This window comes from Saimiri boliviensis, chromosome 19, assembly GCF_048565385.1.
Source record: "Saimiri boliviensis isolate mSaiBol1 chromosome 19, mSaiBol1.pri, whole genome shotgun sequence".
NCBI lineage: Eukaryota > Metazoa > Chordata > Mammalia > Primates > Cebidae > Saimiri > Saimiri boliviensis.
Window position 1 is genome coordinate 15,298,438 of NC_133467.1, and position 15,201 is coordinate 15,313,638.

Genomic DNA, 15,201 nt, shown 5'->3' on the forward strand with positions numbered 1-15,201 from the left:
GCGCGTGCCTGTGATCCCAGCTACTCAGGAGGCTGAGGCAGGAGAATTGCCTGAACCCAGGAGGCGGAGGTTGCGGTGAGCCGAGGTTGCGCCATTGCACTCCAGCCTGGGTAACAAGAGCGAAACTCCGCCTCAAAAAAAAAAAAAAAAAAAAAAAAAGGATGAATGTTGAGGTGATAACCAGCAGGTTGTCTCCCCCCATTTGTAACCCACATCACATTTGGAACATCAGTCACTGTGAAGTGATACTGTATTTATTTTTTGCCTCTGAGTCCCGCCAACACCTGACATTTGATAAATGCTGGCAAAACTTACAATGCAGCCTCGGTAACTCAACTATAATAGATTCACTTCTTGTCTTTCGCGTTACTGATGGGCCTTTTCTCATCAGGGTTCATCAGAGGTGCACAGGCCTCCAGTGGATCCCCAGCACTGCCTCGAAAGCAAAGAGACAAGTCACCCAGTAGCCTCTTGGAAGATGCCAAAGAGACATGCTTCACCAGGGATCGGAAGGGGGGCTTCTTCAGCTCCTTCATGAAAAAGAGAAATGCTCCCACACCCCCCAAACGCAGCAGCTCCTTCCGAGAAATGGAGAATCAGCCCCATAAGAAATACGAACTCACGGGTAACTTCTCATCTGTTGCTTCTCTACAGCATGCTGATGGGTTCTCATTCACTCCTGCCCAGCAAGAGGCGAATCTGGTGCCACCCAAGTGCTATGGGGGGAGCTTTGCACAGAGGAACCTATGTAATGACGACGGTGGTGGGGGTGGGGGCAGTGGCACTGCTGGGGGTGGGTGGTCTGGCATCACAGGCTTCTTTACACCACGCTTAATCAAAAAGACACTGGGCTTACGAGCAGGTAAACCCACAGCCAGTGATGACACTTCCAAGCCTTTTCCAAGGTCAAACTCTACATCTTCCATGTCCTCAGGGCTTCCAGAGCAGGATAGGATGGCAATGACCCTTCCCAGGAACTGCCAGAGGTCCAAACTCCAGCTGGAAAGGACAGTGTCCACCTCTTCTCAGCCAGAAGAGAATGTGGACAGGGCCAATGACATGCTTCCAAAAAAATCAGAGGAAGGTGCTGCTCCAACCAGGGAGAGACCAAAAGCCAAGTTACTGCCCAGAGGAGCCACAGCTCTTCCTCTCAGAACCCCCTCTGGGGATCTAGCCATTACAGAGAAGGACTCTCCAGGGGTGGGAGTGGCTGGAGTGGCAGCTGCCCCCAAGGGCAAAGAGAAGAATGGTGGGGCACGACTTGGCATGGTTGGAGTCCCAGAGGATGGAGAGCAGCCCAGCTGGTCTTCTCCAGCCAAGGCTGCCCCTGTCCTCCCAACCACTCACAACCACAAAGTGCCCGTCCTTATCTCGCCCACTCTGAAACACACTCCAGCTGACGTGCAGCTCATTGGCACAGACTCTCAGGGGAATAAATTCAAGCTTTTATCTGAGCATCAGGTTACATCCTCTGGAGACAAGGACCGACCCCGACGAGTAAAACCAAAGTGTGCCCCACCCCCACCACCAGTGATGAGACTACTGCAGCATTCATCCTTAGGTTCAGACCCTACAGAAGAGCCCACTGCCCCGACTGCAGGACAGTCCACATCAGAAACGCAGGAAGGAGGAAAGAAGGCAGCTCCGGGCACAGTGCCCATCAGTGGGAAAGCTGGGAGGCCCGTGGTGCCTCCACCTCAAGTGCCTCTGCCCACATCTTCCATCTCGCCCGCCAAAATGGCCAACGGCACAGCAGGTACTAAAGTGGCCCTGAGAAAAACCAAACAGGCCGCTGAGAAAATCTCAGCAGACAAAATCAGCAAAGAGGCCCTGCTGGAATGTGCCGACCTACTGTCCAGCGCAATCACGGAACCCGTGCCCAACAGCCAGCTGGTAGACACTGGACACCAGCTGCTGGACTACTGCTCAGGCTACGTGGACTGCATCCCTCAAACTCGGAACAAATTTGCCTTCCGAGAGGCTGTGAGCAAACTGGAGCTCAGCTTACAGGAGTTACAGGTGTCTTCAGCAGCTGCTGGTGTGCCCGGGGCAAACCCGGTCCTTAATAACTTATTGTCATGTGTACAGGAAATCAGTGATGTGGTACAGAGGTAGCCACTGTTAGCCTGGTGGGAAAATGCACACATTTCTGAGGGGAGAGGGAAAGGGACTTGTTTTCCTGTGTTCTTGTTTTCAAAAAATGACTCATACTTGAGTGTGTGTATGTGAAGTACCTCAGATCCCTGAGTTCTCACGTTTACAGTTTCATCTCAAAAATAAGACGCTAACCACAAAAGTATAGGAGAGGTAAATAATTAAGTGGGGGCAAGGCAGTAGTAGACAGGGTTGGAAACTGCACTGGAACATCAGGGAACAGATGTATGTCGTAAGGAAGGCAGTGCAGCCCGTCCCTCCCTGGAATGCCGGGAGGTGCTAGGCGGGGCTGCTCTCAGCAACACCGCAGCCGCTGCGCCCAGACCTGGGGCCCTGGTAGATACTCCTGCTCATTATGCTCCAATTTACCTAATGAGTTTGGTGGGACAGAAGAAAGGAAAGCTGGGAACGCACCAAGAGAAATTTTTGTTCAAGGCTGTTGGAAGCACCCCTAGCCTTGCTTTCACAAGGCCATTGCTGCTGTCATGAGAACTGCAAATCAGAGTGCTGCAACACAAAGTTGGGAAATGGGGCCCTATCCGAATGCGTCCGTCCTGTTTTCTGCTGGTGTATTGGTTGGTGCAGGAAATAAAGAATGCCGGCAAGTTGAGTCAGGGAGATTGAAAACCTTCTCCTATAAAATCTTGTATAGATTAGCAGCAGTCACTTCTCCCAGTCTGGTATGTTATTTTGTAATGGACCAGGATTGGCTTCCTGCTTGTTGGTGGCTGTCTGTAAACCATGGGTACGGGCGTCTCCCTAGTGGTTCTTGTCTTTTGCTGGGCAGCCTGTCTTCCTTTATTCCTGATAGCATTCGGAGCATTGACCAATGTCGATTTGGAAAATGTTGTCTCTGCAGGTTCTCACGAGGGAATTAATCCTGTTCCGATACAGTTCCCCTGCATACTGACATACTGGCCAAGGACTCGAGCAGCTCTGTATTTTTCTTGATCAGCTAAAATAGCAGGGAGGTGGTCTTGTCTTGAAACCCGGTGGCCTGTGACTGAAAGGAAAAGCTGGTCCTAATGGCTTGGTCTAGATGGCTGTTTCTCTGTACCTTTCCCCTCACTTAACCACCGAAGGCCCAACGTAGGTAGAGATTAGGGAGCAGCATTCCCGTCTCTGTGGATTTGAAGTGAGTAATTGCCCACATTCTTCTCACATGCTTTTCTTCTTGCACATACTCCTCCCTACTCCCCACCCAGTCATTGTGCTTCTTTGTACAGATTTTATTTGGAATATTCTTTTATTTATTTTGTCATTTCACTTCTATTTTAAGAATGCATAATTGAAGGAGTAGTCCTTTTCAGGGAGCACCGGTTAGACCCTGGAAACCTAACGACTTAATCCTGAAATATGTTTTGCCCTTGAAAAATAGGCCTTTTCCTTCCCTACTTAGTTACAGTTGTGGAAGCTAATTAAGATGGCATGGAAGTGAATCTAACGAGTTAGGTGTTATTAATGTTCTTGGTATTGAGTGTAATTTCAGTTACTGCTTCGTTCTCTTTTTAAAGCTTTATGAATACTTCCCCCATCCTACCAAGGAGAGCCCAGTACACCTGTATTTTTATTTTATGCTCTCAAAGGAATAGTAGCTTCGGAAGATAGGAATTCAACATTGAGCAGTTTTCTTCCTGGCTCTGTCATTGGTACACTGTCAAACCACAGCCCCATCTCTTAATCTGTTAATTAAGGTAATAGTACATGTTCTCAAGAGTGTTGCAAATAAGTGTACAGCTATCCCTTTGAGAGCTTCTCTGGAAAGCTCTTTTAGTGCAGTGTTATTATGCTGAATGGTTTTTCATCCTCTTATTTGCTGAGTAGAAAATATTCATGAAATTAAGAATTGCTGAGAGTCTATTAATTGGGCTAAGAATACTAAGGGGGAAACTGTTTTGAATGGAGTTTGGCATCTTTGACCAAGAACAAAACTCAGTTTTCATTAGAAAGAAAGAAAGGAAACCTTGATTCTTACCATTGCTGCTCCAAAGGTGGCCCAGGTTCGGAGGAGGGTTAGAGGGACTGAGCAGTGCTGGGCATTCCTGGCAGGTGCTGGGTGATCCCACCAGCGTGTCACCTGCAGCTGCAGCCCAGGCAGCGAGTGGTCGGGTTCATCTCCTCCTGGTGGCTGGAAGAGAACTCACATGTGAAAAACCAGCAGTCCTCCTCCCACCTTGTTTCCTGCCACTCATGCTCATCATGCTTGTCCATAAACTTGAAGAACTCGTTTTAGCAGTTAGCCTTTTAAGGTCAAGGATGGGAAAGCTAAAACTGTAGAGTATTATTATGCTGCTTTTTAGGTTTATCCCTGTCGTGGGATGCAGTTAAGGGATTATACTTGTTTTTTCAGGGGATTTTTATTTGTTCGTTTTTTAAGCAGGGGCTCTGTTTTTCCCTTGAGAGTTCTGGAAATAAGCCTTGGAGAAACACTACTGAGTATATTTAGGCTCCCTGGTTTTCTCTCCCAACAACAATCCTAAGGGTAGGGGGTGGGGCTGTTTCTTACTCAGGGGCAACACCTAGCTCTGTCTTGCCTGCAGTGGGTGCACGATTTATAAATGGAATTGATTTTTCTCCACACTGTCAAGGGTGGCATTGACTTTTGGAGCATATCCCGTCCACATGATGCTTGAACTATGTAACTTCAGGGGTTGAGGGCTCAAGGTTCAGGTTGAAGAGGCACTGTCAACTTAACTAAACAAGCTTTTATGTTTTTCCTTTTTCTACTTGAAAAGGACCAGCTTAAACACAAACCCTTATGTAAATTAAAAGGTTCCAGTCCAAAGCAGAGAAAACTGCTTCTAGAAACTAAAAGTGTAGTTTAATTTTAACTACCCTAAAAGCAAAGAGGAAAGGCGTCGGACAAGACGTTGGCGGTTTTCTAAAGCGACCGTTAGGCCGTGTGTCGGGATGCATGCCTTTGCTGCAACTGCCTGATTCCTTTCGTGTACAGATCATGTGATTTCAGTTTAGATTTCCTACTTTAAAATGCCGTGATTTGTGTTGAATACATCTTGGTTGTGCTTTACATAAAGTATTTCCTTAAAAGGCTTTGTGTAAAATTTAAATGTATATTTTCTTCCTGTAGACTTTCATCATGATTTTTAGAGATTAGCCTTAAAAACTTTGGCCACAAGAAATTTATTCAGTGTCTGCTAGATGACCTCTGTACATAGAGGTCATTATAGTGGAGACCCTTTACCAGCAGCATTTCAGAATTTAAATTAGAAAGCGTCTTAGGACTCAACTGAAAGCTGGCTGGTAAAATCATCCCCAGGTAATAAAGCTTGCTGACTTTGCTAAGGCACTGCCCATTTTCATTGAAAGTTATGGAGATTTTGAGTTTAAAGGATACAGTATAGATAGTGGTTTCGTGTTTAGGCTCTAATGCCCGTCTAAAAGGCAAGTCATGTAACCTTGGGAGCCTCAGTTTCCTCATTGTAAAACAGGGATAATAATAGTAACTACCTCAGGGTTGTAAGGATGAAATGAGATGATGTTTGTAAGATACTTAGCTCAAGTGCCTGGCACATAGTGAGCACACTCTGTAATGTTAAACTACTATTATTAACACCTAGTCTAGGGGTGCACAGCAGAATCCCCTAGGGTTAAAAAAAACCACACAAACTGATGGTTAAGCCCCACTCCAGATGAGAATTCCCAGTGGGCTGGGGTCTCAGCCAGTGTATTCACCAGTAATTTCTCCAGGTGCTTCAAACACCTAGTGCTATCTATAAACTCTCAGTACCCCAGCCCTCTTTATAGATTAAGAAACTAGCAGAAGATGGTTAAGTTACTTGCCCATTGTCTCAGAACAGTTAATTAGTGGCAGAGCCAAGGCTAGAATTCAGGTCTCCTGACTCTGTGGTCGTGGGGTCTTTCCACCATACCTGCTGCCATGTGTACACTGCCAAAAAGTGGCTTAGAAAGACAATCAGCCAGTGTGGCACTGCACACTTTCTAAAGCACATGCTCCTGACACTCTGACCTTAGGGGGCTTGAATGGTAAGTAATGGGAACACGAGCAAAGCAAGCATTCGGTAGAACCCAGTCATTTAGAAAATTATATGGGGTCATTCTTTCGGACAGACCTCAGCAACACAGCAATGTGCACTTTGTAGTAAAGAAATACCAACCTGAGTTTTCAAAAAACCTAGTTAGTCCTACATTCCTTTTTCTTAAAACAAAACAAAAAACAAAAAAAACAAACTTTATTGTTCACAATATTTTAATGACTGTGAGATAATGTATATGAGAGCACTTTGAGAAGATATCAACTGTAATATAATTATAAGGTTGTAGTATTGTCTGTTTAAAAGATAAGACAGGCCGGGCGCGGTGGCTCAAGCCTGTAATCCCAGCACTTTGGGAGGCCGAGGCAGGTGGATCACGAGGTCGAGAGATCGAAACCATCCTGGTCAACATGGTGAAACCCCGTCTCTACTAAAAATACAAAAAACTAGCTGGGCATGGTGGCGGGTGCCTATAATCCCAGCTACTCAGGAGGCTGAGGCAGGAGAATTGCCTGAACCCAGGAGGCAGAGGTTGTGGTGAGCGGAGATCGCGCCATTGCACTCCAGCCTGGGTAACAAGAGCGAAACTCCGTCTCAAAAAAAAAAAAAAAAAAAAAGACAGTTGGTTCAATGTGGATGGACCCTGTGGGGGACCTGGAAATGCGGGCATACAAGAATCACCTCTGTCATTTATCACATTTAGAAATATGAAACTGCTTAACGACTATGAACAGGTATAGCAAGTGTTTTGCTAAAGCTGTAGTTCAGAGCTGAAACTCGGGACCAATTTTTTGGTTTAATTGCAATCTTTAAAAAGTAAGAATGTATGTTCACTCTAGAATACAGAAGCTCTTCCAGGGACCTTGACTCAGAGATGAGGCCCTCTGACTCGTCAGCATTTGTCCATTTGTCCACTGTATGCTTGGCCATTTATCCTAAGTGTGGTGGGAGCGGACTTGTTGTCTGTTGATGTTGACAGTGTCTTTTTTAACCCATGTCCTGCATGGTTTCTTTAAGTTTGCAGCAGGAGGTGGATGGCCATAAAGCCAGTGCACTTTGGGAATTACCTTTTCTAGGACTTCCTACCAGTTATAAATGACATCGACATTTGCCGTCTCTCCTTTTCCTTTTCTAAAAAGAGTAACTGAATTTAATTCACCAATTAGAGTATAAAATACTTGAATAAATTGCATTGGCGGCCACTGCTGACTTACAGCTACATTTCATTCTGACCTCTCCTGCTCCCTTCCATTTTGCTACTGATGTCGTCGTTATTATCAGGCTGTGCCTCTCCCAGGAGTTCATATTGGGTTGACGGGGTTATCTATATTTTTGTTCTTGACTTTTGAGTTTCATCGTCTTGGATTAAATTGTTCCACCTGGACTTGGGATTCATCTCTGTTCCTAAGCATCTGCTATGACCAATCCTCTTTTTCTAGGTGATTTAAGGATTGATAGGCTTCAGAGATTTGTATCTCTTAGCTCACATCAAGCCAGTCGTAGCTCACTTCCTTTGTAAATGCCTGCTTCAGTGTGGGATCCATAGGAGTATGTGAGAACTTCTGAAACCTCTTCCACTCTTAACAGTCTAGATATCTATATCATTTGGATAGAGTTCGGGTCTTCCAACTATTAAAGAAATCTAATGCAAGGCTTGTTTTTTTTTCCCTAACAAGCCAGTAGTGATACTCTTACTTGCTCTGTTCAGCACAACTGTAGTTCACTTGACCTTCATGGCCATTCCCTGTGCTCCTTCATTACCAGGAAGCATGGGTGGGATTCAGGGCTGTGGGATGAGCTGCATCCTTCTCTGAGCACTCGCCCCCATAACTCTTAGCTCCAGCCTGTCTTTTGGGACTTTTACTGCAGTGTCCAGAAGGATGAGCTTCTGCTTTTCATGCCACCTCTCTGAGGTATGTATTATATGTTGAGTATGTACAAGATGATACCTTTTGGCCGGGCACAGTGGCTCATGCCTGTAATCCTAGCCCTTTGGGGAGACCAAGACGGGCAGATCACTTGAGGTCAGTGAAACCTCGTCTCTACTAAAATTATAAAAATTATACCGGCGTGGTGGTATCTGCCTGTAATCCCAGCTACTCCCAAGGCTATGGCAGAAGAATTGCTTGAATACACGAGGCGGAGGTTGCAGTGAGCTGAGATCACGCCACTGGACTCCAGTCTAGGTGGCAGAGTAAGACTCGTCAAAAAGCAAAACCAAGATGATACCTTCATTTCTGACTCAATATTCTAGATCCAAAGGACAGGAAATGAGGGAAGGCTTCATCCTGTGGGATCAGGATAAGGAGATCCCATACTTCTTCCCAGGTAAGGAGGCCTGTGGCAGGTCGTGATTCAAAGCTGACTTGGAATGGCAGAAACTGCTAAGAGGCCACCCTTGGAGATTTGTGCCTTCAAAGATGGGTTTCATGAGTCTTACAGAGGAAGGGACTTGTCAGCTGGGTTGATTATTGAACTAGAACTGGTAGACATGAGCTTCTTGGGTGGCAGTGGCCCAGAGCCCCCATCTTTGAGAATCCCCCACTTGAAATGGTTTTCTGAGAGTGCTCACTTGGCAATTGCTGCGTTTCTCCAGCCCCTCTGGCAGGGTCTCGCTTAACCCTTCCCTCCAAGTGCACTTACTTCTTTTGTCCTCATGCACATCTATAGCTTTGAAATTGTTTACCTCTCCTAGAAAAATCTTACCTTTTAGCCAGAGCACAGTGGCGAAGCCGTGTTCACTCAGAGGCAGCAGCTGGCATGTTGAAGGGGAAAGGCCAGGCTGAGCACTCGCCTCGGACCACACCATGTCTGGAGTAGAATTGTGATACATGTCGTCTGTATCTGTTCTGGGAGATTCTTTGTTCCTCTTTGTACTCACATGAGCAGACTTCCTTCCTGTCACTCCAGGTTACTGAGCTGATCCCTCAGATCCTGGGGGCTCCGAGCATGCTCACAAGCCCTTTAGGACACACACTGGAGCCAAACTGTCCAATGTTAGCAGGCTTTATGAAAGGAAATAGAGGGAATTGGTATAGTTGAAACTTGCTTAGATTTGCTTCGGAATCTCAGAGCAGGAGATTTAAATCGTGTCATTAGGTACCATAAACTTTAGTTGGAGAATGGGACTTAAATTTTCATGTATACGTATACTTAATTTTCAGCAATTACAACACAAAAAGAAGATGCAAATTAATTTTTTCAGAAGGTACTGCAGGAGTAGGAATGCTTTAGGGTCATCAACAGTAAACCTCAGGTGTTGTGAGTGGCAAGAAGGCTAGAAGACAGAGATGCTTCTGGTAGATGAGGGTCAGACAAACCAGCTGTCCTCCGTTTTCACAGCAAGTTTTCACTGTCACCACTTGTCCTCCATTGTGTAATGAGAGGAGTTTCTTGAGATCTTGAGAAATCACCTTGGATAGGCCGGTTGTCAGTTAGTATTCAGAAACTGGAAAGGAACCATGAAATGCTCCTCTTAGGGTTCTTTAGGGTATGTGTTTGAAAACCCTCGCATCTCAGATCTATGTAGCTGGTGTGTGTTTGTGTCCATGAGCACACCTGCTCTGCTGGCATGCCCATTAAGAAAGGGAAAATAAAGGAATCGCTCGGATGTTTCCTTGGGTGAACAGCAGCGGCGTGGTTGGTGTGTTGACTGTGAGCAGGCTGACTTAGCTGTTTGTTGCCGCATGCTAGGAACCCCCGTCTCCTCCCGGACCCTGCACCTTTCCCTCCCTGCTGTCTGATTCTCTAATGACTATCAGTGGACAAACGCCAGTTTTATGCTCTCTTAGTAAAAATAAGTTTAAACATTTCATGGTGGTTGACAGAACTTTGTCCTAAAACATGCGGATTCAGATTTAAAACTCATGTAACATTTATGCCAAAGGTCCCGCCCTGCAGGTGTGTGTGTGTGTGTGGTGCACAGAGGGTGAGGTTTGGAGCATCGGGCACTGTGTGCATTGCTAAGGGGACATAGTGAGACAATGCGGGATTTAACTAAAAACACAACAGTCGTGGGTCACACTACCAGTGTTGTCAGGTATTTGTTCTTAGTTGTTACTGTAATATACTTTCGGTTGTTTGTTTTTCTAATTTAATTCTCTCACTCTGTTGTCTGACTGTGAACTGCTAACAGTGTTAAACTTGATGTAAATAAATGAGGCCCTTGAAAGGGACTGCTCTCTGCCTGTCTTCTCACGAGGTTTGCCAAGTTGTGTTTTGTTTGAAATAAAGGTTGCAATATTTTATTGGCAAAGTAGGCTGGAGATTGGAATGTTTCCCGTGATTTTAGCTGACAGGGAATCTGAGCAGCATTTCTTTCTCTCTGTGTAAAACAGACATCTGTAAGGTGAAGGAGCTGATTTTAGCAAGCATCCCTGTGGCACATTCTTTAGAATGTCCTCTGTGGGGGTGAGTACTCGTCCTTCGATGGATTACATTTTTGGAAGTGCAAAAAGGACATCACCTGGAGCCCAGGCTGCCGTTCGTGAGGTGGGTAGTACATTTATTTATATATGCGTCTCCCAACAGGAAGTGACTGTGGAGCGCAATCTGATTCTCATAATCCATTCTGAGGACTACTGCGAGTAAGTTTTAAAAGTGTTTTGAGTCAGTGTAGCATTTATAGAGTAAGTGTGGAACCTCACAGGGTAACATCCTATTCTTGTTTGACGTGGTCTTCAAGGTTTTGTGAATGAGTTACTGCTTTTAGAAGTAACTTTAACTAGGTCTGGGTCGCATACACGTGTGTTGTGCATATATGAGGTCCAATTACCATGGCTTTACAGCAGCTTACACACCTCACCTTCCTTCTGTCCTTTTCTCCCACTCATTCTTGGTTTTGTCTAGAAAGTCTTCTTTTTAGAATCTTCCTGGAGGAATCTCTCGTTGTGATTTGACTTAATTTTGTTTTGTTTTGTTTTGTTTTTTTTGAGACACAGTTTCGCTCGTTACCCAGGCTGGAGTGCAATGGTGCAATCTCGGCTCACCGCAACCTCCGCCTCCCGAGTAGCTGGGATTACAGGCACGCGCCACCACGCCCAGCTGATTTTTTGTATTTTTGGTAGAGACGGGGTTTCACCATGTTGACCAGAAAGGTCTCGATCTCTTGACCTCGTGATCCACGCGCCTCGGCCTCCTACAGTGCTGGGATTACAGGCGTGAGCCATCACGCCTGGCCCTTGTTTTTTCTTTTTGAGATGGAGTCTTGCTCTGTGACCCAGGCTAGAGTGCAGTGGCGCGATCTTAGCTCACTGCTACCTCTGCCTCCTGGGTTCAAATGATTCTCCTTGAACTGACTGCCTCAGCCTCCCAAGTAGCTGGGACTACAGGCGCCTGCCATGATGACCAGCTAATTTTTTGTAATTTTAGTAGAGACGGGTTTCATCACATTGGCCAGGCTGATCTCAAACTCCTGACCTCAAGTGATCCACGCGCCTTGGCCTCCTAAAGTGCTGGGATTACAGGCATGAACCATCACGGCCAGACAACTTAAAATTTTTTGACTTTATGATGGTAGGAAAGTGATACACGTTCATACTTTAAGTTCCCATACATTCTGTTTCTCACTTTCATTACGGTATTCAATACATTACATAAGATGGGCTGGGTGCCATGGCTCATGCCTATTGTAATCCCAGCAGTTTGGGAGGCTGAAGCAGGTGGATCACAAGGTCAGGAGTTCGAGACCAGCCTAGCCAAGATCGTGAACCCTCATCTCTACCAAAATTAGCTAGGTATAGTGGTGTATGCCTGTAAGTCCCAGCTACTCAGGAGGCTGAGGTAGAAGAATCGCCTGGCGGAGATGGAGGTTGCAGTGAGCCGAGATCACGCCACTGAACTCCAGCCTGGGTAACAGAGCGAGACTCTGTCTCAGGAAAAAAAAAAAAAAAAAAAGTCAACACTTTATTATGCATTTTTGACTTATATTTTCAACTTATGATGAGTTTGTCAGTACATAACCCTGTCATAAGTTGAAGAGCATCTGGACTTGTAACATTTTTCTGCATTTGCTGTGGAAGTCACTAACCCATAGCAGCTGGAGTCAGACTGCCTGGGGTGGAATCTCCACCCCCTCCACTGACTACTCTTGTGACTCAGCATGAAATTAAGCAGCAGTTTTATTAAATTTATATTTGATTAAACACTTTGTGATATTGTGAGATAGTAAGAAATAAGTGTTTGGTCTTCCCTGTTCCTGACACAGAGCTTCTAAACCCCTTAGAATTTCCAGAGGGATAGGGGTGAGAGGAACGTCTTTTGTTATTCACTGTTCTGTAGGCCTTACCTGATTTTGTGCTAATGAAGTGACTTTTGGAGAATGGGGGGTGGTTGCCAGAGGCAACCATGTGATTAGAGGGTTGGAACTTCAGCCCCACCCCGCACCTCTGGGGAAAGGAGAGGCTGGAGATTGACAATGGCCAATTATTTAATCAATCCTGGATATGTAATGAAGCCGCTGTAAAAACCCTAAATGATGGGTTTCAGAAAGCTTCTGGGTTGTGAACAGACAGAGATGCTGGGAGGGTGGCACTCCCTTGAAGGATGGGAGCTCTGTGCCGCCCCCACACTGAGCCTATCCTAAAGTTATTTCCTTTCTGATACGCTGGTCATGAATTGTTTCCCTGAGTTCTGTGCAAGTTACCAAACAAGGGGTTGTAGGGCAATCTGTAGCCAAGTCAGAAGTGTGGGTGACCTGGAGACCCACTACTTGCAATTGGTATCTGAAGTGGGGGAGTCTTGTGGACTGAGCCCTTAACCTGTAGGGTCTGCACTAACTCCAAGTAATGTCAGAATTGAAATTTAAGACCCCCAGTTAGTGTCAACAGATAACTGAACTGCTTGATGTGGAAAATCCCCACATTTGGAGTAGAGGAAATTTTTTTTTTTTTTTTTTGTGAGACGGAGTTTCGCTCTTGTTACCCAGGCTGCAGTGCAATGGTGCGGATCTCGGCTCACCGTAACCTCCGCCTCCTGGGTTCAGGCAATTCTCCTGCCTCAGCCTCCTGAGTAGCTGGGATTACAGGCACGCGCCACCATGCCCAGCTAATTTTTTGTTTTTTTTTTTAGTAGAGACAGGGTTTCACCATGTTGACCAGGATGGTCTCGATCTCTTGACCTTGTGATACGCCCGCCTCAACCTCCCAAAGTGCTGGGATTACAGGCTTGAGCCACCGCGCCCGGCCCCAGTTTTGTTTTTAACACATCTAAAGCTCTGTGTCCTGAGTGTAACCACCCAATGGATTCGCCCACCACCTAGACAGAGCCAGTTTATCAAGACAATTCATGCAGAGCTGGCTGTGCGGGTGACGACCGGAGTTTTATTATTACCCAAATCAGTCTCTTGGGGATCACAGATTTTAAGGATAATTTGGTGGGCAAAATTGTGGGGATTCAAAGCTGTTCTCTGCTGCTATGTCAGTTCCTGGGTGGGGGGCACAGAACTGGTTGGCAGGTCCAGGTGGGGCCATCTGGTTTTTAAAACTGAAAAACCTGAAAAGACAATCTCAAAAGGCAGGTCTTAGGTCCACAAGAATAATTAGGGAAGTTGTAAATCTTATGACCTCCAGAATAACGGCTGGTAAGAATTCTAGATCCTCTCCTGACTTGGTAGCTGGTGGCCTTTCATTTGTTTTACAAGAAGTGTTTAGCCTTTTGGGAAGGGCTGTTTCAACAAACTCTGTACATGAAAATCCTTCCCAAAGCAGTTTGCCCTATGCCCAGGACTGAAAGGACAGTTGGGAGGTTAGAAGCATGAGGGGGTCAGTTGGGTCTGATATGTCACTGTCATAATTTTCTGTTGATGATGTTTGCAAGTGTTTTCATGGGCTCTTTATAAAGATGAAGTCGTGTCATCCTGCCACCCTGTGAGGTAGGTTCAGTTACGCTGGAGTGGACGCTAAGGTTAAACTGCTCCCCCATGGTCTCCTGTTAAACGACGAAACCATGGCTCTAGCTAATGTGTTTGGAACCATCACATTCTGCTGCTTGTCTTGGTTCCCAAGGTGAGAGGTTCACGTCCTCTGTGACACCAATCAACTGGCCAGTGCTACAACGAATGCCCGCTGTTCTGTCTCTAAGACTTAGCTTTAACAGGTGTATTCGGAGTGTTTAGAGCCTGGTGTGCAGTAGGATGGGGTGGCCCGCATCTTCCGGGATGCTAGGGACGGAAAGCCTGTGAGCCAGCAGCCAGCACTGGCCCCACCTGACTGTGCAGTTAGGCTGAGCTCACTTGTATCCCGTGAGGGGTATGCGACTAAACCCTTTTATTGATTCGAATATTTGAGTACCTAATGTGGCTCAGGCTAGGTACTTTATAACCTTGAGGCCGTTGAATAACTGAGCAAAATGAAGTGTTCAATGAGGGAGAGACAGAAGTGTTTCAATCTGTAAGAACTAAAAGAGGGTTGAGGAGGCTTTTATTTTATTTTACTTTGAGATGGAATTTCGCTCATCACCCAGACCGGAGTGCAATGGCGTGATCTCGGCTCACTTCAGTGATCACCTCCCGGGTTCACGTGACTGATTCTCCTGCCTCAGCCTCCCCAGCAGCTGCAACTACAGGTGTGTGCCACAATGCCTGGCTAATTTTTACATTGTTAGTAGAGATGGGGTTTCACCATGTTAGCCAGGCTGGTCTTGAACTTCTGATTTCAGGTGATTTCCGAGGAAGGCTTTAAGAAAGAAAGGACATGAGGTGACAAGTAGAAAAGACAGAAAAGGCTGGGTGCAAAGGCTGAGGCAGGATAGCTTGAGCCCAGGAGTTCCAGACTAGCCTGGGCAATATAGTGAGACACTGATGCTATCTTTATGTGTATATATGTCTGTGTGTATGCGTATATAATATAAAAAACAGAGGAAAAAGAGACGTGTTATTCCAGAAGCACAGGTCTTTTTTTCCTGTTTTCTTGGGAGAACCAAGAAAAGGGGGGGAAGCACATAATCATGTGTGTAGGCACAATGCTACATGTCTACAGGGTGGCTTTTTTTTTCTTGGAGACGGAGTCTCACTCTCTTGCCCAGGTTGGAGTGCAGT

At 45.9% G+C, this 15,201-nt stretch overlaps 1 protein-coding gene across 8 annotated transcripts in view; it reads left to right on the forward strand.

Annotated features, from left to right (window-relative positions):
- The window catches only part of ABL2 (ABL proto-oncogene 2, non-receptor tyrosine kinase), a 131,458-nt gene extending 121,116 nt beyond the window's left edge, over positions 1-10,342 (forward strand). For 4 of the 8 annotated variants that reach the window (XM_039459935.2, XM_010336081.3, XM_010336084.3 and 1 more), the window contains 2 exons: positions 392-625; positions 935-10,342. In XM_039459935.2, the coding sequence (XP_039315869.2) occupies positions 392-625; positions 935-2,115 (1,415 nt within the window). In that variant the 3' untranslated portion in view covers positions 2,116-10,342. Of the gene's footprint in view, positions 1-391 lie in introns of all 8 variants that reach the window. The other 4 variants (XM_039459934.2, XM_003925331.4, XM_003925329.4 and 1 more) reach the window with 1 other exon arrangement.
- The last annotated feature ends 4,859 nt before the right edge of the window (positions 10,343-15,201 follow it).